At 43.6% G+C, this 23,013-nt stretch overlaps 1 protein-coding gene across 2 annotated transcripts; it reads right to left on the reverse strand.

Annotated features, from left to right (window-relative positions):
• Positions 1-9,837: 9,837 nt before the first annotated feature.
• On the reverse strand, positions 9,838-18,568 carry csnk2a2b (casein kinase 2, alpha prime polypeptide b). 2 transcript variants are annotated; one of them, XM_053427751.1, is made up of 12 exons: positions 17,953-18,564; positions 17,407-17,518; positions 15,914-16,015; positions 14,483-14,533; positions 14,265-14,324; positions 14,078-14,161; positions 12,466-12,576; positions 12,156-12,257; positions 11,638-11,738; positions 11,164-11,312; positions 10,961-11,044; positions 9,838-10,563 (listed from the first exon to the last, which is right to left on the reverse strand). In XM_053427751.1, the coding sequence occupies exons 1-11, from the start codon at positions 18,054-18,056 to the stop codon at positions 10,968-10,970; spliced, it is 1,053 nt and encodes a 350-aa protein (XP_053283726.1). In that variant the 5' UTR covers positions 18,057-18,564; the 3' UTR covers positions 9,838-10,563; positions 10,961-10,967. The 2 variants fall into 2 exon arrangements, with proteins under 2 accessions (XP_053283726.1, XP_053283728.1); XM_053427753.1 differs by lacking the exon at positions 14,483-14,533 and having other exon boundaries at positions 17,953-18,568.
• Positions 18,569-23,013: the final 4,445 nt, after the last annotated feature.

Below are 23,013 nucleotides of genomic sequence, written 5' to 3' on the forward strand. Positions count from 1 at the left end.
CTTCCTGATCTATGGATACATATAACTGCTGACGTCAACAAACCAATCAATACGTAATCATCTAATAACGATATATATCTACACAAATAAGACATATATCATCAAAATACATCCATTCAAACGTGCGTTACTTTAAATTATCTTCAGTTATAGATCGAATCTAAAGGGAGACATCATTTTTAAGGATCTATCGTGTGTTTCGTCACTTCCGGATCAATAGATTCAAATAGACTCAAATACACACATCGATAAATGGAGCTGAACACTTTCGTGAAGTCGTTTCTTAAAAGTGGAGATTAAAAACAAACCCTTTGACACAACTTCCTCCAGGATGGTTTGGTGCATGTTGTAAAATAACTGTCACATGATGATGTAAAGAATATTTGACTGATGTGTGTTTATGTTAATCCTTGTGCCCCCCCCCCAAACTCACACACTCATACACAGAGCAGAGGGCGTGTGTTTGCTTTGCATCCTCTCAGCTTTATCTCCCCTGAACAGACAAACTCATAAATACATATTCATATTCTACAGAGAACAAACTGCTGCTGCTGAGCTGCCGAAGGACCGACACGTTGGTTTTAACTGTGTTCACCCAATAACACTACAGAGAAAAGCGTCATTAGTGACGTTTAGTGGTTAACTCGACAAAAAAAAGTGAAGTCACAAGTGGCCCTGAAAGCAACAGGAGACTCAGCAACCTGCCCACTAGCGCCCCCATGAGGGTGCAGGTGAGTATGCCATGTGCTGACGACAAACAAACACAAGGAAGAGAGATAAGGCTGTAACTTGACCAATTTAGAGACACTGATCATGGCAGAAATAGATAATAAAACAGATCTATTTTATAAAATATAAAATAATAGGCCTCACTGGTTGGTTAGTATTGACAGACATTAAGATACTACTGCTACTACTAATACTACTAGTAATGAACAAAATAGAAAAGAACAAAACATATTGAACACATTTAAGTGTATAAATAATAATAAAGTGACACAGGTTAACAAAAAAACACAATTCCATATTTCTGAACCTGTAGGAACCTGCAGTTACGTGTGGAAACCAGCAGGGAGCAGAAAAGGACTGTGTGGTGGTGGAGACTCAGACGTGATGAGTCAAACTCAATCTCTTCTTTTTTTCTCCCACTGTCACAGTCGATTACTTTTTGCAGATGATCCGTCACATAAGCGATTATGATTTGTGTTTCTTTGAATTGCAAATGTATGAGACATATGATCCTGTGTCCTAAGGTCCTGTTATTATCATTTCATAAAGCAACCATACTTAATGATCATTTAGTTGTATAGCACTTATCGAAACAAGGTTGTAAAGGACCTCATTAAATACATGGTTTAAACAAATAAATAGAAATAAAAGATGATGAAAAGCCATGTTTTAAAGTTTTAAGCTTAACGATTCAAACGCTTCCAGCTGCTCAGACACTTTTAAAGAACTGTTTTTGAAGAATTAAGAATTTCGTCCAGAGCTTTGGTTCTGTATTTAAAGTTAAGATCCCCAAAAATAAAGCCTCAGTCGCCCCCTGGTGGCTGGCTGCAGTATAGATCATGATCCTTACCTAATCCGTGTTAGTAGATGGGACCAAACAAAACAAAAATCGAAGAACATCCATCGATAATCAACAATGCTTGTCCTTTGACATACATAGACAACATAGGGAGGAGCTATCCCAGCTGATGTTCACCCTCCCAGTTAGCCATGTCTTCAGCCTGTGGGAGGAAACTGGTGAAACCAAAGAAAACCCACTCAGACGAGCTGGAACTCCAGAAAGCCCAACTTTGACCCAGATAACTGATGGTATATAATGAATCAGTTTCTGTTTAATTTGTTATTTGATGCTACAAAATCAGTGTGGAACATCCTGATTGACAGCTGAGACTGACCCGGTCGAGCATGTGTGTCGGACGCAGGAGGACAGTTTTCAGATTTGGGATATTTTAGGTGAAATTGTGGAAGTGGAGGCGTGTCATCCAACTTTATATACAATCTACGGCTGGGGGTTTCCTGAAGGACCCCTGGATAAACCTGAGGGGGGTTCCAGGTCTTTTCTTTTTAAACTTGGCATTATATAAAGCAACCGTTCACTCCTCTGGAACGGCTGCAGTCTGTGGATCTGGGCCCATGTTGCATGAGTGTGAATAATGAGCGAGGACAATGTGTTTGAACGTTAGTTGGACGCGTCGACACCTCAGACCTTCTCCTGTTTCCTCCCGGGAGATCAAACCCATCAGAGGGAGCGTGTGTCCGCTCACCTCGTATCTCTTCCCATCAGCGATGTGAAGTATTGGACTGATTGACGATATGTTAACGCATCAGTGCGTCGCTTTGTTCAGGGACATCACCCAACACCGCCTGACGCATGCTGACCCCCCCCCCCCCCACCCCCCTCACAGCCTTTTATTCTACATCTGGTTTCCCTCCTCTTTCTCCAACTTTTCTCATCTTTCTCTTCTTTCTTGGAATCTTCTCAATCCCTCTTTTCCTCCCGTCATCATCAATAAGCCCCCCTCTGGTTTCAGCTCCTCATTTACTGCTGCTTCTAAAAATACCCTGCAAAACAAAGGAGCCCTCAGTGTACGTGTCAGTGTCTGTAACCTGAAGCAACATGCAAGTGTGTGTGTTATGTGTTATGTGTGTGTGTGTGTGTGTGATGATGGGAGTGACCTCAGTGTGTTGATGTCAGAAGTAGGCGGGTTGTTTTGTGTATAAAAAGGCCGAGATACTCATGCTAATATCATTTCATCACTAGAGAGCGTTCACACTCGTCCATGGCTACAGTTGTACCTGTAAGTATCTGTGTGTCATTGTGTGTTTGTGTGTGTGTGTGTGTGTGTGTGTTTGCATGTCCATCTCAAGCTGCTGCATCACTCGTGCAGTTTAATTCTGTGTTTTACTTCTGGCTTAACCAGACTTTTAGATGATCTCATGCAGATCTGCAGGGGAAAGCAAACTTAAGTGTTTAAAAGTGTAAACGTTAACATTTTAGGAAACTTGAATATAGTAAATTTCTGAAATACAATTGTGTTATTGCTGCTGTAGACATCTGATAGGAGGATCGAGTATTGTTTTCTCTGTGCATGACGTTTAGAGATATAGTCAGTTATTATGAGTACAAGTGTGTGTGTGTGTGTGTGTGTGTGTGTGTGTGTGTGTGTGTGTGTGTGTGTGTGTGTGTGTGTGTGTGCGAGCGATGAGTGGACAACTGTTGCAAGGACGGAGGACACGATCCGGTGTCGCTGCTGTAAAGGAATCTGCACTGAGTTCCCTCTGTGAGATTGATCCTTTGTGTGTTTATGTGTGTGTGTGTGTCTGTGTCTGTGTCTTAGGTTTCTGATGAAGTGGGTGATTAAGTCTGCAGAGGCTAATTACAATGGGGCGACGTGTGTGTGTATGTGTCTATAATCTATAGTGTCTTTGTACAGCATCTATTGTGTGTTGGTAGATGAACATGTTCGAGCTTCGGGGCGAATGATTTCAATTTGTATCTAAACAATTATCAGTGTTTTGAATTCTGCATCAGTTGTCAAGTGATTTCCTCAGTGTCACACTCATCACGCAGCCCCCCCCCCCCCCCCCCCCCCCCAGCAACACAGCAGTTCATGTGTAGTTGTTGGAAGTTGTCTATGTTAGTATCGACCAGAAAGCCTTTATCTGTCATTGTACAGCTATGCAATGAAATTTAGTGCATATCTGTATAGTGCAGATAGTGCAAGATATAGATATGATAGAACAGACAGAGCGGTCTGTGTGTAATCATCATATACTATCATAAAAAAACAGTAGAACCAGGGTGTTATTGCAGCTTGTGTGTATGTGACCTTCTCAAAGCATCGGATCTACTTTATCCTGTTGTAAAAAACTGAGGACAAAATACTTGCTGCTGGTCGTGATGACACCTAAAATCAAAAAGTGATCCAAATGGTTCAGCTTCACTTATAAGGAGCTGTCACATCGTCCCTCTTTAAGGTTGAGAGACATTATCCTGATGTGTGATTGTCTCACGTGTCCGTCTCTCCTACCAGTTTGCGTCCTGCTATGGCAGCGGTCAGCCCCTGTACCTGTTTGGCCGGGCTCCCCGAGGGACCAACTATCTGGCCCTCTTCACGTACCGGGGCCCCCGGTGCACGCCGAGACCCCGCCTGGCGTACCCCCCGCCCAAGATGACCCTGCGGCAGATCTGTGGCATGCTGAAGGTGATGAAGCAGGTCAGGAAAAGAGAGGCTGCTGCGGCTGCTGCTGCCTGCAGGTGATAAACGACTCCCCTGCTAGAGACTGGGATTCATAATGTGTCAATGGAGCTTTATCTTCTATGAGCTGATAGGAATACATATGACCCAGTGTTTCAGTGAAGTACCGTCATCCACAGTCTTACTCCTGAGGTCCACAACTAAAGTAAAACATAACTTTAATTGGTAAAACACTAATTTTACAGTTTTTTTTAATTCATATTTGCAATTCCGGTGATATAACATTTTCCCTTTGAGTTAAATCAACTTAATACATTTTTGTGCTACTATTGAAGGGTGAAGGTAAAAGCTAATTGTCAAAATGTAGAAATTAAATTACATTACTATCATAACTTAGTTCCACTTTCTAATGAAGCCTGTGCAAACGGTTTAATTCATTGTTAATAAATATTTACTGATTACTCTTTAGATCAGATATTGATAAGTAGAAACAGTTAATTGGTTTTAAAAGAAGAATACTTGGGACTTCACCAAGTATAAATCCTGATGTATTTAAGGAAGATAATGATGTGGCTGTTATCCAACCCCCCCCCCCCCCGCCCCGCGCCCGCCCCCCCGGAGTGTGATCACACCCGTGTTTCTGTCGGCAGAGGTCACAGGAGCCTGAGGTTAATAATTAAGAGCTTTCGTGTCACTGCCACAACCCATCTTCACTTCCTCCTCTCATCTTCCTCTTCCTCGGTCTCTGGTTTCTCTCTCCGCTCAGGAAACAAGGGTCCAGCTCTCCGACCCCGGCGTCGCCTGGCACCAAGTCGGACAGGAAGTGCCTCCTGGGCGGTCCCAGGCACAAACGCAGCATCAAACGTGTGGGCTGAGTGCAGAGCCCCCCCACGTCCCCAGCAGGTCACACCATGTTTCCACACTCCCAGTCGGGGACCATGGCGCGAGCCCCCTCCCATGGAAAGGTTAATTCAGATGATTCCACTTTGGACAGCGAGCAGAGCCACTGAGGACTTCGGAGGAGGACGGTCACTTGACTTGTGTTCTGTCTGGAGAGGAAGACGTGACCTTGTCCCCATTTTTTTAGGACAAAAAAAGGCTTGAGTGTTTTTATGTTATTGTTCAGCAGAGTGGATTTTATTCTTTGTATTTCTGTTGTGGTCGAGTTCAGACTCTTCATCCGCTCGAGGACCTGATGAGTAACATCATGCTCCTGAATGAAGCTTGTTTGACGTGTTTTCATGTCTTTCATCATAAAAACCAAGAAAAACGTTTGATAACTTTAACCAATTGAAAAATCCTGAATCTGTTGGGCAGATGTGGTCCAACTTCAAAGTCAAATGGTCTCTACAAACGGTTTCTGGCTCCTCTGCTCGTTTTATGCTGTGATGTTGAACATGTTTCTTAAATGTGGAATAAAATTTGAAGATCTTCGTGATAATAAAAGATATGACTGCATATATGGTCTTTGTTTGGTGGAATGAAAAGCTTACAGACATCCAAAACTGCCTTTGGATTCAAATTCAAAAGTTACTCAATAAAGCACGTTCCTTTTCCAATGAATCCACAAACCACTTAATATCAGTATGAAGCAAACAGAGCTGCAGAAATATGTGTGAAACAACCCGATTTGTTCAAGCATGGACAGAAAAGGTTGTTGTGTTGATGACAAACACAGCTAACAATGTGTTTTTTAGTTTTAAATCATTACAAAGACCAACAAGAGTGTCACTGAGTCGACTGCATCCCTCTGCCAAGGGCCCTGTCTGGCATTATAAAGGAAATACCTTCATAAAACCCAGAGAACCAGATATTTATTTGAATTTGAACCATCTCACTTTGTCGAGCTGAAAATGACGCATGGTCATGTGATCTTGACCTTTTGTCCTTAGACAATAAGTGATCAGTTCCTCTTTGAGTCCAAAGGAACATTTCTATCCATTAAAGGCAGTCGTGAGATATTCCTTTCATAGTTTTCATAATTGTTCAATTTTAACCTCCAACGATAAACTGTATCACTTCTTTAGATTTCCCTTTACTTAAGATCATTACGGTATTTCTGATCGGGTCAAAGGATAACAGATCAAAGGTGTGATGGTGATCGGAGCACAATGGGCCTATAGAGTGGAAAAAGTCTACAGCCTTGACTCACCAGGAACCAGACAATCTCTAACTGAGTCCTTGATGTCCATGACCGGTTCTGACTGAGGCCCGTGACGCTTGGCTCTTGAATTGTCCACCAGGAATATCCCGATCAGGTCAACGGTGTTCGAGTAGAAAGCTTCTGTTGCAATGATCCGTCTAATTCGCAAAATGACCAAGCGCCTGCTCCCCGTGCAGCGAGGGGACGGACGAGGAGATGTGACGGACAAGCAGAAGCTCTGTGAGGACACGAATGACCAAGTCAGTGACGTCTCACCTGATAGAGAGTCTGATGGGGGAAGCTTAATGGAAAGTCGGAGTAATGACCATGAAGACTCTCATAATGGACGCTCAGAGGAAAATAGGGACGCTGACGATGAAGAGGCTGATAATGTAAGCTCTATAGAAAGTTGGATTACTGAAGAAGGAAATTCTGATCATGGGAACGCAGAGGAAAATGCTGATGATGAATATTCGGATAATGGAAGCGCAATGGAAAGTTTGATCTTCCTTTTTGTTGCCAGCCTTGAGGCAGGTGGTAACACTGACAATCAAAATTCTGATAATGGAGGCTCAACGGAGAGTTGGAATGCGGATGGAGATTTTGATGAAGGAGATTTTGATGAAGGAGATTTTGATGAAGGAGATGTTGATGATAAACACTCAGAGGAAAATTATGGAGATTCTCATAAAACAAGCTCAACGGAAAGTTGGCATACTGATCAAGGCAACTCTGATGATGGATGCACAGGGGAAAAGGAGGAGGCTGATGATGAAGATTCTGATAATAGCAGCTCAGAGGAAAGTGCACATCCTGACCATGGAGGCTCAGAGGAAAGTTTGGATGCAGATGATGAAGCTTCTGATGATGGCAACTCGGTTGATCCCGGATCACTGGGTGCCACTTCCTCCGACAACCACAGTGATACTGAGTCGGTACAAACGCCAGGTGATCACATGCTGATCGCCTTTGTTCTCACCAAGCTTGTGCTGCACACCACCATGAAGGCTCAAGTTCCAATGCGCTTATCAGATTTAGAAAGAATAGTCAAAAATCTGCTGGAGAAGAGCGAGCAGATCCAGGTCATACCCGGGAGTACAATCAAACACAAACACGTCAACCGGGCCTCCAAGGGTTTGTTCAAACACCTGTGTCGGAGGTTCGGCTCCGCGGTGGAGCTCCTGGCAGCCATAGAGAGAGAAAAGGCTGACGACGCCATTATGGAGGCCGTGAAGATCTTCACAGCCAAGCACAAAAAGAGGAGCATTCTGGAGAGGTTCCTCTCATGTGTGAGGAAACTCATCGGGAGGGTCCGTTCCATGTGTTCACGTAAATGTGAGCAAGGAGTCAAGTTGAAGACCAGGAAGTCAAAGCTCTGGTTTCTTTACAAAGAGAAACATGATACACTGGACCCACAAACACAAACACACAAACACACAGAGCAACAACAGCTGATTACTGACCTGTGAAGGACAGCTATATAATATAAACCTCTACACTGTGAACATTCAACGGGATAAATCAATAAATACAAATGTAATGTACAATTAATAATTTGAATATTACAGTGAAATTGTTTTCACATTACAGAAACAGGAGTATTTATATGATCTGATATTGTTAAGGTTTGAGGAAGGAGATGGACCCAGGAGCAGAGGTATATGACAAAAAGAGTATATAATATAAAAATAATATAAACAAACGAAAAACACAAAACACTAATAGTGGAAAAACTGCAAAGACAAAAACAAGGGGACAAAAACACAAGGAAACTTACACGAGGCTCAGGAGATCACACACGAGAACATCTCTGATCTGCCGTAGTATACAGGAGTGTTTCAAGGGAATTCGTCAGCCCCGGGCAGAAGGGACCCTGGGGGGCCCCTCAGTGGTTCCCACAGAATGATTTCAATCTATGGCAGTAACAGGGGGGGGGAACACATTCTGGGTGACCTGTATTCACTGTATTTCATGCCACTACTGCAGCTGGAGCTCTGAGGTCTGACTGTCTGCATTGACTGTAAAAACATTACGGACCATACGATACAGATGTGCTCCCACATGCGGTTCAATGACATAGAAGAGAATCTGCTATGTTTTCGACGTCTCCTCCAAACGAAGAATCAAGTATTTATCAGCTTGAAGAACATGAAGCGTCTGTGACCCTGTGGATCTGCTGGGTTTGTGTGTCTGTCGCCTCACGTGGAGTTTGTGGTGATCACAACATCTGGCCAAACGTCTGCAGTGGAAGATCCAGCCATTTACAGATTAATGTGTTCCTCTAAATAAATGAATGAAAATTAAATACATTGTGCAGTTCACATTATTGAGGAATGGCCGCCTGGTTCAATGTGGTGCTTTCAGTATTTCTGGTTATTTGCTGACTCGTGTGTGTCTGTGGTTTGGTGCAGTGAGATAAGCACACACACACACACACACACATCACTGCAGCAGCTGTGAACTAGATGTGGCAGCTTTACACAACAGCTCAGTTTTCACACTCCAGCGCTCTCATTACGTCGCCCCCCCCCCGGAGCAGGTGCTCTTGTTTTACTGTATCACATCATTTCCAACCTTTTGTCTCAGGTGTTGTTTTGTGTGTGTGGGCTGCAGAGGTCACAGGTCACATGGTGGAGAGTTGTTTACTGATGGGAGCGATGCTGAGAGGGAAGCAGCTCATTCAGATAATAATTAAAATTACCATAAAACTGAATGTATTGAACAGTTTTCAGTTTGTTATTTATCCCTTGTGGATTTGCTTAATGACTCTATAATGATTCTTTTAAATTGTATTTCTTGGAAGCTTCATAATTGTGTTTTCTGCTTCATTAACATGTCGTTCTTGAATCTGTCCTCGTGTTCTGTTGTTGTGTTTCATCTCTACACCTCTGGGAGAACGTTTCTAACACAATGTTCCATCTGTGTGATGATTTAACAAAATCTAATTTCAGTCGGTTTTGGCACCAAAGTAAAAAATCATTAGTTACAGATCCAGTGGCTCCGTAGATTTTCACAGTAAAAGCTTGAGGTCACAGTCCTGCCTCCACCTGAGCCTTGTTTTTCATTCATTTACAGTGCAACACATTATATACATGCACAATATTCATTTAAAAACAGAAAACTAGGCAAATTTAGTGGATAATTATAAATGTGTAGATCCATGTCTTCAGATCTCTCCAAAATGATTTGTTCCACGACCTTTTATTGTTGTTGAACTGTAGAATTTCTAGTTGACACATTTGTGTATAAACTAGAATGTATCTTACACTGGTTGTCAGAACTGTGTTCAATGTAAAACGAGTGGACGGATCAACATGAACCTTGAAGCACGTGTTGTACGGATGAGTGAAGAACTCGATACAACTTAGTGTGGCTGCCGATCAGGGGGAGGATCCATGACATTGACATTTCCATTGATTTCCCACAGTGCATGAATCTGTACAGTGACACGAACATAACAAAGAAATCCACCTGTCACAGGCTGAGTTCATCTAAATAAAAATCATTTATTTTTCATTAATATTATTATCATCATCATCATTCTACCTAGAGAGAGTCCACCATGCCACTTTCAGAACTGGGGTAGTGCTAAGACGTCTGTCTGTCTGTTGATGTACATGGTGGAGAGTGTGGGGGGGGGGGGGGGGAGAGAGACGGGGGACAGACAGACAGACGGATGGATGGATGGATGGAAGATGGGGTTTAGAGAGGAGGGGCTTGTACAGGCTCACGCTCTGGGTCATTCTTCATGCTGATGCAAACAAAGAGGGGATGATAATAAAGGAGGGATGGAGGGACAACGGAGGGAGGAGAGGAGGCTGAGTTGTCTTTAAAAGTTTGTCCCAGTCGACCTACATGAGACTGAGCTGGGAGGACGAGGACCATTTGAGGGGACGACGGAGGAGCAGCTTCAAGCTCATTGGTCAGGCTGCTGGACAGGGAACCAGGACAAGCCAATCACAGACTGATACAGAGGAGGAGGGTGTTTGTGTGCATGTCTGCGTGTGTGGTTGTGTGTGTGCGTATGCATGTGTGTGTGTTTGTATAGAGGTGTGCTTGCACTTTTGTGTGTGTGAATCCGTTTGCACATATCTGTGAGTGTGTAACTGGTCAGAGTTACTTTGATCCATTGTCACTGTACACTTGTCAAAGGTTACTGTCACAACCGGGTACAAAGTTGAGGTAACAAACATCCTTCTTCTTCTTCCACGTCTGTGAAGAAAAGAGAGGAAGACGAGGATGAGTGTGAGCAGGAGGACAGACGAGACGAGACATCATCACAGGAATCATTCAACACGGAAACTCAGAGTCTTCGATGCGTTTGGTTTTCCTGCTACACTGAGATCAACTGTCAATCATGAGGTTCACTCGTTAGTAAAACAACTAATTAAAACCGAACTGATCAGAGTTTGGTTTTAGTTTGGTCCATGTTCAGTCTTCTTACATAGAAGCACAGAAATGCTTTGGTTTTAATTCATGGGCGCTGTTATATCGTCGGTTTTCCTTGTTTGCATTTGTCAAATTCACACACGTAGCAGCAGAAAAGTCTCAAACAAAAAACGAAAAATCATCTCAACACAAAACCGTGAGTTGTGTTTCCAGCCGTTACCTGCGTTTCACCGCGCTGTGGTGTTGCCACTGGACACCATGTTGTTGTCAGAGTTTGACAGAGACTGTTCTTTTACTACTGGATCTGCAGGAGGAGTGAGGAAGGGAGGTCAGAGCCAAAATGACAAACATTAATGCTGGACTCTAACCCGTGTTACCCGTGTGTGTGTGTGTGATTTGTAGTGTAGTGTGTGTTGTACTTACAGAAGTACGGGTGCTCCATGGCCTCTGTGGCCGTCAGCCTCTGTTGGTGGTCGTAGCGTAGCAGCTTGTCCAGCAGGTCCAGAGCTTCTGGACTCACCAAGTGCTGGTTCTCCGTCTGCACAAACTGCTCCCAGCGCTTCCTGCTCTGCCTGCAGGGACGCACAACACACAACGACAGTTACACACCATCACCATCAACACTGAAGCGGCATCGACCCACAACAGCAAGAGGAGGAAAATACATTTCACATTTGACAGGTACACGATGGGTTTTGTGGGGAAACACTGATCGTCCAACAGGAGCCTCCACAGGATTCCTGAAGAGGCTCAAAACTGACGCCAGAAAACATCAGAGCTGAAATATTCTACACTCTGGTTCTTTATCGATCAGTGGAAGAGTGAATGATACAACCACACACACACGCAGCTCCTGTTCGTCTGAATGACCCACAGGCAGAGACAGAGCGAACTCACTGTCCCAGCAGGTCTTTGAAGCGCGGGTCCAGTTCAATGTGGTATTTGCGCAGGTATCCGAACAGCTCGTCCGTCCCCAGCACCTTGGCAATTCGCACCAACTGGAAAACACAGCACACGTGGGGATCAAACTCTATTCTCCACTGTTTGAACGGTTTCTTCAGAACACATTTCTAAACATGTTATCCTTCCACCCTCTGTCATTGTGATGAACTCGTTAAGCTTTAGTTCTGCTAGAGCCGAAACGACAGCGCCCTCTTCCTGTTGTTACCATGAGTCACAACACAGGACATTCATTAAAAGGTCCAGGTCACGAATCCAGGTTGTCTCTATTACATGTTCAGGACGTCCTCTGCCTAACTAGGACACAGGATTCTACATCAGCCATGTGTAAGTATTTCCTTATTTGTTTCTCAGCATGTCTGTGTGCATTAAATCATCTTATCCGTCTCTTTTGATTTGAAAAAGCTGCTGTTGTCGTTGGTGTGTAGCAGCCTCACGTGTGGTGACTGCAGTACCTGGTCGTAGTTGTCTTGCCCGTGGAAGAAGGGCTCTTTCTGAAAGATCATACTGGCCAACATGCAGCCCAAGCTCCACATGTCTAGACTGTAGTCATACATCTGAAACACAAAATCATCAAACAGCACTGCCGATGATGAGAACACACACACACGTGTCCAGATTATCCACATGAGACTACAGCGTATTCTCATGAACGTGTGACCGGGAAAACTTTGTTTGTTCAAAAATGTAAAACGTGTCAGCCTTGGCGTGTGTGTGTGTGTGTGTGTGTGTGTGTGTGTGTGTGTGTGTGTGTGTGTGTGTTACCTGGTAGTCCACCAGCAGTTCGGGGCCCTTGAAGTATCGTGAGGCCACTCTGACGTTGTACTCCTGGGACGGGTGGTAGAACTCTGCCAGTCCCCAGTCTATTAGACGAAGCTGTGGAAACAGTTTGTTCTCCGTCAGCTTCACTTCACAGAAAGTTTTTAAAACTCAACAACATCAGCGGTGACCTCACGTCACCTTTGTCCGAACCGCCGCTGCTTCCTGTGACAGTGGGTGTGTCTGCAGGGCTAATTTACACTTATGGTAGCCTCCTGCCCCCTGCTGGACAAATACTATTGAGTTGTATAGAAAGTGTTTTTCCGCACTGATCAAAGTGAAAATATTTATTTCTTGATATTAGATTCCCCAAAACATTTATCAATGCACGATTCCTCTTAAAAGGAAGAGATTGACGAACTTTGCCGTCGGCTTTTTGGCGAGTGAAGCAGGGAACAACTAATCAATGTGGGGGGGGGGGGCTCTGTTCGCCCGCCCGCCTGCCGGATTACGCAAAAACAAAAGTACGGATTTTCGCAAAACTTGGTGGGGGGGAATAGAGACCATATTGATTTAATGTTCAGATTTTGCAATGTTTTCGCTTACAACTCTGCGCTTGCACTCTGACACACCCTGCTTGTGCTTAGATTTCTTGCTCTTCAGCTTCAGCTCTACTCCGTACACTCATGCTGCTTCAGCGCATGTACGACCAACTGCTCTCAAATTTCTCCTCTGCTCAGGGACAAGATAAAACACACTCTATCCAGCAATGTTAACACAAGTGATACAAAAAAAAAAAATCCTGCGTCTGCATCAAAACTGAATGAATTCTCTCTCTTGCCCCGAGCTCCGTCCTCGCACCAAGTTTTGTGAAAATCTGTTTAGCAGTTTTTGCGCAATCTTGCCGACAAACACACAAACAAACAGGGTTTCGAGTGACAGCGTTAGAGAATCCAAACATGAATCAATGAGTCCTGCTCTCAAACCGAGAAACCAGGCTTTTGAATAAACAGAGAGGAAGAACTCACGGTATTTTCCGCTGGCGAAGAGGGAGTCAACATTTAATCATTTAGTCACACACACCCCAAACGGATGGTGAATCAGAAAACGCATTAACATTTTAAACTTGCTGTTTAGACGCGTTGATTTTGTCCAATCCTGATAAAGAACAATGTAATATAGAGAATTTGGATATACAGGTGGAGCGTATAACCTTGTCCAACCATCGCTGCTCGAGCTTAGCTGTTGACATTACTGTTAAACTGTTCAGAGCAGTTACACTTAAAGCTTCTGGGACTGGAGGCAGACTGCATCCGGCTGTAGCAAGACTCACGGTTCATTTAAATGTAAATGACAACTGCTCTTATTTTAAGAATCTCACTGCTCGTGGACCCGGGGACTCCATCTGTACAAAAGCCTTCTCAACAATAATCTGGCTCCGGTTCAAACACACAGAATAAGGAATAGGGAGAGTGATGAAAGGATGGAGAAAGCCAGAGAAAGAAATAAACTGGGAGAGAAACAGAAGCTGAAAAAGCAGAGTGGGATGTAATATTCAGAGTGTGTGGGTGAGCAAAGAGAGAAAAATAGAAAGTAGGCTATATAGGGCACCGCCTACCTTTCTCAGCTGGTGATCAATCATCACATTGTGTGGTTTGACGTCACGGTGCATGATTCCCATACTGTGACAGTAGTCCAGAGCCTGACGAGACAAAAGAGACAGGTTTGTGTTCACAGTCGATTTAATTCCTCGGAAACACAAATCAGGACATGGATTAATCGTAGTTCCTGGAAACAGGTCTCACCTTCAGTAGTTCATACATATAGAAACGGATATCGTAATCTGTCAACTTCTGGTACAGCTCCTGGAGGGAAACACAAACCTGAGTGAGAGTCTGAACGAAGCCTGTGAAAAGTCGCTGCTGCCCCCTGATAACAAACCATCAGTAGAACATGACCAGTAAGAGCAGAGAGACCGATGTGGCAGAGACGCAGCAGAGGAAACCAGAGGAGATGACTGTACCTTGAAGTCTGTGTTATTGATGCATTCAAAGACCAGCGCCGGAGTTCTGGACTGTTCATCCCCCACAGAGAGACAGAAAAGGACGGAGAGTCAAAATCAAGACACATTCATTATGATTCAGTCGCCTGGTTACTCACAGATTTGATTAACCCCACATTATGATCTGAAGAATTAGGAACAGGATCCAAACTCAGAACAGAGTAAAACAGGAGGAAGAGAAAGTCACAAGAGCAGCTGCTGTTGCTTGAGTCTTAAAACTCAGGCGACACTTGTTATTTTCTAAAAGTTTCCAGTAAAAACTTGGTCCCACATAAAAGGACTCTGCTGGTTCCCACTGTACGGAACGACCTCATGTCTCAGCTCAACGGCATAAACATACTCTTCCTTTCTGGTTGTTGAACTTTTCCACCTGATAAAAGTTGTAAAAGGAAAAATAGAAATAAAAGACTAAAATGTAAAACTACTTGATCATCCCACAGATTTGCTTCTTAAGTTACACACCTCTTTAAATTCAGAAACTCCCAACACCAATTCAAATCTTTCTTTCTCCCACATGCACAGAAATGAATCATCACATTCAGTCCATGATCAAAGTCAGTGGCTCTTATAAGAGCTAATATGATTTATAAATATCCACAGAAATCCATGATTGTTTAGAGCTCATCAAAAAGAGGCAGTTTCTTACTTTAGTTTCCATAAAGCAGCCGTTCGGTCACATGCTGCAAGAGGAGTCATTTTTTATGGTGATTGTTACAAGTGATTGAAAATAAATAGATTCTAGAGTTTTATAATTGAGTTTTGACTTGATTTTCTCATAATTAACTCTAAAATGTTTTTCTGGAACAAATATAAATATTCCTGATTTGATCTGATGCATTTACAGAGAAATATGTTTTTAATACCCAAACAAACATGGTGCACTTCAATATGAACCAGACACAAACCGTTTGGTGTCCATGTGAACACTGATCTAATCCTTCCTCCTTTTCCACACTAGTCATAAAAAAACTTCTCTATAAGCAGCGTGGGGACATTAAGTTAAGAGCCTCACTGGGTTTATCTCATCATTTCAGCTTTAGGGTTTTAAACACATTTTTTACCAGGAACGAGAACAAGGTTTCCTATTCATTACCTCAACTGTGGGGATCAGCTGTAGCCTAAGTGTGTCTCACCACCATTTCATAATCTACCCCAAAAGATTCCACATGACTTTTAACAACGAACATCGTTTTTGTGCGTTTGCTTGATTGTAGCGTGAACAGATTCACTGAGGACTCCTTAGGAAAAACAGGAGAAATCCCACTTCATCTGTGACCCACCATTCAGCCTCTAATTGTTTGGAGAAAACACTTTCCTCCTCTCTTACTCTAAAAGAACATTAGACAGGTGTTGTTTACTGCCCGAGTAGTGATTAGTCATTAATGAGCCTACCACTGGGTCTTTGACTGTGTCCACCAGTCGGATGATGTTGGTCCCACCTCGCAGGTTCTCCAGGATCTTGATCTCTCGCTTGATCTTCTTCTTCTTGACCGGCTGATTTGAAGAAGGACAAGTCGAGACAGACAAACAAAGACAAGAGATTTAACAGAGAGCCAAAAACAATTATATCACATCATCTGTAAACCCAACTGATTCTGCCTTGGTGTTCTTCAGTCTGTCAAAGTCACATTTAAATGACGGGCAGATTAACTCCTGCAGCTTCAGACAACATCCTCTGTTTATACTCATTTAAATCTCCAGTGTCACATCTGAACAGGTGCAGCAGGAAGTTATTTTAACCACCTACAGCAATGTGTTTATTGTTCACGCTGCATAATTCATCTAGTAATATTCAAATAATTTATGATTATGTAAACCAGAGGAGGAGGTGTAACAGTCAAATCAGTTTATACAACACCAACGACTAACGACTCACTGCTACCGGATTGTAAAGTTATTTGGTTTAAAGTGATGACGTCAGAAACTCGTGTAACAAAATTCACAGCGACTTTCAGAGTTGTTCCGATTTGATGTGGCGCTCACGTACCTTTTTTCCAGTCTGGATTAAATTTATCAGATTATTCCAGCACAACTTGAATGCACAATGAGAGCCAATCACACTCCGGAGACCAATTTGGCCTCAACTGTGGTTCTTACAATCGATCTTACTAATATACACCAGAAAAAAATGTATTCAAAAATTTCAAAAGATGATTTCAAAATGGAAAAAAAAAATTGAGATACAAAAACTAGTGTGGAAATATAGGGATTGTATAGGAAGTGTAGATTTTCTTTTTTAATGAGTGATTAATAACCCAAATGTTTTCATTATCCATCTGTGAGTCATATTTGCTTATTCGTATACAGATAAATTATTTTTTCATTTCCTAATAAACACTTCAACACAAATTAATACAGTATATTATTCAAGCTGTGTAAATTGTAAATAGCACTTTACACCCATCTTATTTTCTTACTCCCTGTGTAAGTGATCACTGTTCACTTCAGGTTTGTATAATTATCTCAAGATGTAGAGCTTATATATCGTTTTATTCTAACTTTTTATATTCTATATGATTTGGTTAACAAGCATTTAAAAATCAATCCAGCCCAACTGCCCCCACTACTAAAAGATCCTCAGGGAAACACGGCGTCTTATTTTGTAAATAGTATGTGACTGTTATACTCCAATCGGGTTTGAGTGATCACGCTGGCAGTAAAAAAAATTATGTTTGTATCATCAGCTCGAGGAGGATAAGACAACTCAGAGATTGTAGGACCCCCCCCCCCCCCCATGCTTCCCATTAAAGTCAAGAGTCTGAAGGAGAAATGGATGTTGAGCGGGAATCAAGGTGTGGAACCAAAGCGTGGATCAGATCAGTTAATGCTTCAGTCAGCCTCTCAGGAAAAGCAGCATTTCACTCGGGGCAGCTCCACCCGCTCACCTTCAGGATCTTGACCACCACCTTCTCATTGTTGGTGATGTTGATCGCCTCGAACACTTCGCTGTACTTCCCTCTGCCCAGCTTACGAACCAGCTGGTAGTCCTCCTGGTTGCTATGAGGACAGACGGAGACACACAGCAGAGCAGATGTGAGACAGAGACAGAGAGAGAGAGAGAGAGAGAGAGAGAGAGAGAGAGAGACATGTATTTCCAGCGTCAGAGCTGTCGATAAGTGAGTGTTCCTGTTAGTGGGATGAAGCTCTGCCCCCGGGGACTGGAGTGATTTCTGCCTCTGGTTGGTTGGGGGGGGGGGGGGTAGTCAGGGTGAAGGGATGGACGTGAAGTGTCAGACAGCAGTGGAGTGGGCTGGGAGACTGTACTACCGTAGTGTCATCACACCCTTGCAGATATACATGTAATAATAGATCCCATCTGCCACACACACACACACACACTCCTCCTCCTCCATAAAAAACACAATACACACACTAACACTCCACATGCATGTAAGTGCAGCAGCATGCAGCAAACACAGAAATGTCCTCACTTCCAGTTGGGGACGTGGGCCTCGTAGTCCCAGTACTCCCGGCTCTTCAGGGTGTTGACGTCTGCGTACACACGAGACTTGCTACCGGCCACCGGACCCGGCATGGCGAGACCCGTGGCTCGGGCGCTGCGGTGGGACTCACGGACAAGACGAGGCGGGGGTGGGTGGGTGTTGAGGGGAGTAGATCCGTAGTGTGGGGGTGTGAAGTGGGACAGACCAACCAGCGAGCTTCCCTCTGCAGCGACACCCAGCAGGGGGAAAAAAGAAAGGAGGAGATGGAGGAGGGAGGAGGGAAGCAGATGTGACCACCGGGGTTCGCCGCAGTCAATGCCCGCCGAGCAGCGCTCCCTGGTCGGATTGTCAGAAGCAGCAGAGCCGGGGTGATGGTGCAGCTGCACGGGGGCGGGGAGGCATCGGGGTGTTGAGGTAGAGAGGGGACGGACCCCGGGGAAAGGCAACCGATGGGGAGGAGGATGAGGATGAGGAGGATGAGGGAAGCGGGATGGAAATGAGAAAATTTCGGGTCGAGACTCGGGGGCTTCTCTCCTCACGGGCCCCGAATCTGGGCAGAAAAAAAGAGGGTGGGTGTGTGGGGAGTGTCCTCGGTGGTCCAGCTATCAATCAGCTGCTGATGGGGGGGGGGGGGGTGTTCAGCGGCGGGGGGCTTGGCCGGAGGGGAGAGCAGCGGAGCGGCGGACAGATCGATGTTATTAGCTAATGTTAGCCGGCGATGCTTCCGGAGCGCGGAGATGTCGCACCGACGGGGAGCGCTCGGCGCCGTGAGCCACCATCGGTAGAGCCCGCGTCATGTGCCGCCGGCCGTGCGGGGAAGCGGCGGAGGGCCTCGGGGGCGGGGGGCAGGTGCCAGACGCCGACGGAGGGGCCCGGAATGCGGCGGGATGTGGTGCAGCGGCTCCCCGGTGGAGAGCGCAGGGAGGCGGATTGCAACTGAACAGCAGCGAGAGAGCCGCCCGGAAGTGAAAGAAGCTCGCTGCCGGGAGGAAGATGTGCAGCACGGCCGCCGGGAAACAGCGCCCCCTATTGACTGGAGGCAGCACAGGAGGAAAATGTTAGATAAAACTCGATAAAACCCAAAACCTGGGATTTTATCAATTGGCTGCACAATTTTCCTCTTATTTTCTATCCTGAAATGTATCATTTCTTTTCAGGATTTCTCAGATTATCAATATGAAACACACAATCACACCCCAGGATTTATTTATTTTAGCATTAACACAAACTGTGGACTCACACAAGACACGGACATTAACGATGCTAAAACCTGACGATACAACAACATGCATGAAGTTTAAGCCTCGGCCCATGGATGTCTTGGGCCCAAGCCATCAGGATCCAGGCATATCAGAATTGAGTTACACATTAACATCATCCAATAACACAGTACATCACACATGACATTACATTAAGACATTATTCCGAAAGAGAAAGAGGATCGCAGGCAAATGTCCACTGCTTAAAAGGAAAAACAAAGAGAAGTGAAAATAAATATATCTATATATTCTGCTTATCATATCAAATGGAAGTGTAGAGCAATGGGGGACCAGTTGTAATAGATCAATCAAAAGTTCCATCCTGTATATATCTTGAATTCTATCCCTCCATTGGGTTATTGTGGGGGGCTGTGGCTTCAGCCAGGAGGCTGTTATTACTTTATTTGCTATAAGAAGAAGTTTTGTTTGGCTATTTTCTTCAAGGTTATCAGGCAATATCCCTAAAATAAAGTGGGATGGTTCTAACGGTATGTCTATAAATAAAACAATTTTATTTCCCTTTGTATTTTTTGGCAGTATTCTGTTAAATTTGGACAGTCCCAAAATATATGTGTGTGGTCTCCCACCTTGCCACAACCCCTCCAACATTGTGCTGAGGTATTGCTCCATTTAGATGTTATAAGTGGAGTTCTGAAGTATCAAATTTTTTATCTTCCATCCAAATTCCCTCCAGTTAGGACTACTGGTTACTCTGTGTCCCAGCTCGCCTATGTTTTCCCATTGTTCATCAGAGATTATTGTGTTCATCTCTAGTTCCCATTTTTCTTTAATATCCTGTATAAATGTGATATGAACCTTGCTTTCACTGTTCCTTCAATTGCCGATATGAAGAAGTGCTCTATTTTGGATGGTGGTGAGCAGAACTTTTCTCATTTGGGCACACACTATTAAGGTTCATTATTTTGAGTTTGTAGTTTGCAGTGATGTTTTTCTTGAGTGCATTATACTTAAAGATGTTTCTAGTGTTTCTAATATTCTGCCCCTCGTGTATTTAAATCGGCCCAAGTACTGGAGACACCTCTCAATTTAATGACATCCAGTTCAGCACCTCTGCAAACTCAATAACACAAAATCTTGTTAAGTTAATACCTCTTTGACAATGTTTTTGTAAAGACAAAATCTTTTCCAGTGCTGATGTATTGGATTAAATAAGATTGTGCAAGTGTACCCAATGAGGTAACCGGTGAATCAATGTGACATTATAAGCAGAACACGTGAAAAAATCAATCCATATTACCTTAGTCTGCATGTGAAGAGCAGGCCACAGGTCCAAGAGCTGTTTCACGGGTGGGCAGGACATCATTATGGTCTGTTGCCGCAGGGCAAATGTGGTCTGCATCATCTTACTAATAAGAGGAAGGTTTCTCTCAGCCTTCTTTACTTGTTAGTGTGTGAAGGTTCATTGTCAAGGTTTCTTCGGCTTCTTTTTCCAGCATTTACGGTGACCTCTTGATAGCCGATCTATCAGCTTGGTCCTGTAATTGCCCAATTCAAACTTGATGCTGTTTTTCCAGCCATTCCATCCAGTGTCAGATCCTACTTCCTTTAAAGAGGGATGTTCGGCCACAAGAGCTTCAGCTGCCCTAGCTAACTCTTCATCACTTGGGTAAGCCTTAAAACCATATATAGCAGAAGCAAGTTGCTCCAGAATATCATGCTTTTGGTCCTAGCCAGCCGAAGAGGGGTTCCATTTTTCTCAAATTCCTTATTTCCTTCTCTCTTCATTAGCTCAACAACAAATGAATATGTGGGAATCGGAAAAGGACCTGAAAGCCATCTGTTTAGACGTTCTGGGGTTGATACATCTGAGAGTGTTTCAGTTGATGCAACAGATCATGTGAAAGTGAAATATGTAGAGCAGCTTTTTGTGGCAACTCGTTAATGTCAACTAGGGAAGTAAGTTTCCCATCAAGGTCTGGATCTTCATAGTGTAAACTAAAGTCCTTGTCCAATTCTAGTTTGTGTTTCAAAATGTTGATTAGTTCGTCAGCAGACCTAGGCCGGGAGCTGAGTTTTAATTTTATAACACGGTCTGCCTCAACGACACGGAGGATCATTTCTGGAGCTTCAGCTGCCATTGAACTAAAAAAATGTAGAAACATTGAGGGATTAAAAGATTGGGCTTACAAAAACCGGACTAAGCACTGATTGATGCACACAATTTCGTATTTAAAAACAGTATTATTAATAGTTACTTACCAATGAGTAGTCTCAATCCTGTCTCACTTGTAGGAACCTCTTTGGAGTCAACATTCTGATTCACAAGGTAGATCTGTGCTAGATGGAAAAATTTAGACAGTCCCCCACTAACTCCAACTGACACAAACATTCCACTAATATAGTCGCTGCCATCAATGGTCATCTTTGATATACTTTTATATACTGTCTAGACTGTCAGTCTAGACAGACAGTCTAGACCAGGGGTTTTCAGCTAGGGGTCCATGGCCCCCTGGTGGTCTGCGACGGCATTGCAGGGGGTCCGCGAAATTTGCTTTGATATTTCAACACATTTCCAGATTACTCTTGAATATCGTGAAAAATATTTAAAATAAGAAAAATATGTCTAAAATAATATAAAGGTGATGAGGGGAACCTTGAAACCGGCTTGGGGCTAGAAACTGCCAGTAGTTTCCCCCTGTGCGTGCGTGTTAAAGGTAGATGTAGAAGAGCGGTTGAGCTAGGTAGAAAAACCCTCAGGAGGTCTTGGAGATGTAGTTTGTATGATGGGAATTTAGATTTTCCCAAAAAGAAGGCCCACAAGGGCAGAATTAATAATGAAAATATTAAATAAAACAAAAAACAAATACTTTGTAATGAGAAAAATAAATTGGCATAATAGCCCAAAAAAATTATTGCAATAACAGTCAACTTTACCACATTCGCTGGTTGAGAAACAATTTCTTAGGAGAGCTCTAAACTCACACACACAGAAGAACTACTCACGCAGTAGGTGGGATTTGCTGCTGGTGATCATGAGATTAAATTTAAGATTAAGATTAAGATCCATTTATTCGTCCCAAACACATGCACAGACATGCAAAGGCACACTCATGCAGGTAGGGAAATTTAATCTCTGCTTTTTACCCATCTGGTGCAGGACACACAGAGCAGTGAGCGACCATGTACGGCGCTCGGGGAGCAGATGTTGGGGGAGTGAGGTGCCTTGCTGAGGGGCACTAGACAGGGTAGGGAGACTCTTGGATTTTTGGACAGATCAATCCAGGTTCGTCTTTTGTTGTCTCTCCATGGAGTCGAACCAGAGACCTTTTCTGCCCATAGTCCAAGTTTCAGCCACTCGACCACCGCCTCTCCTCGAGTAGCCCTCAATTGTTTGTGTGATATTGTATGATTATCATTTGTGACATATTCTGCATTACTTTGTCATCAGTTGTAGCCCCAGTTTATGTTGATTGTTATTGATAACCGTTACTTTAACGTTCTCTCAACATGTCAGCTACATGTCTGTATATTTAAGTCATGAACGTTATATATTGACATACATATGGTTCTGAGATGCAGTACAACTACAAACAGCACTTTAATTTTGTTTTCAATTCTTAAGCACTGAAAATCTACAGTTTGTTTTTTATACATTTTTGTAGATTTGTTTGAGGTTTTAAATAAAACAACATGGAAAACCAAATGTTAATACTTCCTTCTATCCACTTGCGCGCGTGCGCACACACACACACACGCACGCATGCAGGCAGTGGGCCGCGGATTACTTTCTAGTCAGAATGGTGGTCCCTGGGACAAAACCAGTTGAAAA

Source organism: Pleuronectes platessa, chromosome 7, assembly GCF_947347685.1.
Source record: "Pleuronectes platessa chromosome 7, fPlePla1.1, whole genome shotgun sequence".
NCBI classification, from domain to species: Eukaryota; Metazoa; Chordata; class Actinopteri; order Pleuronectiformes; family Pleuronectidae; genus Pleuronectes; species Pleuronectes platessa.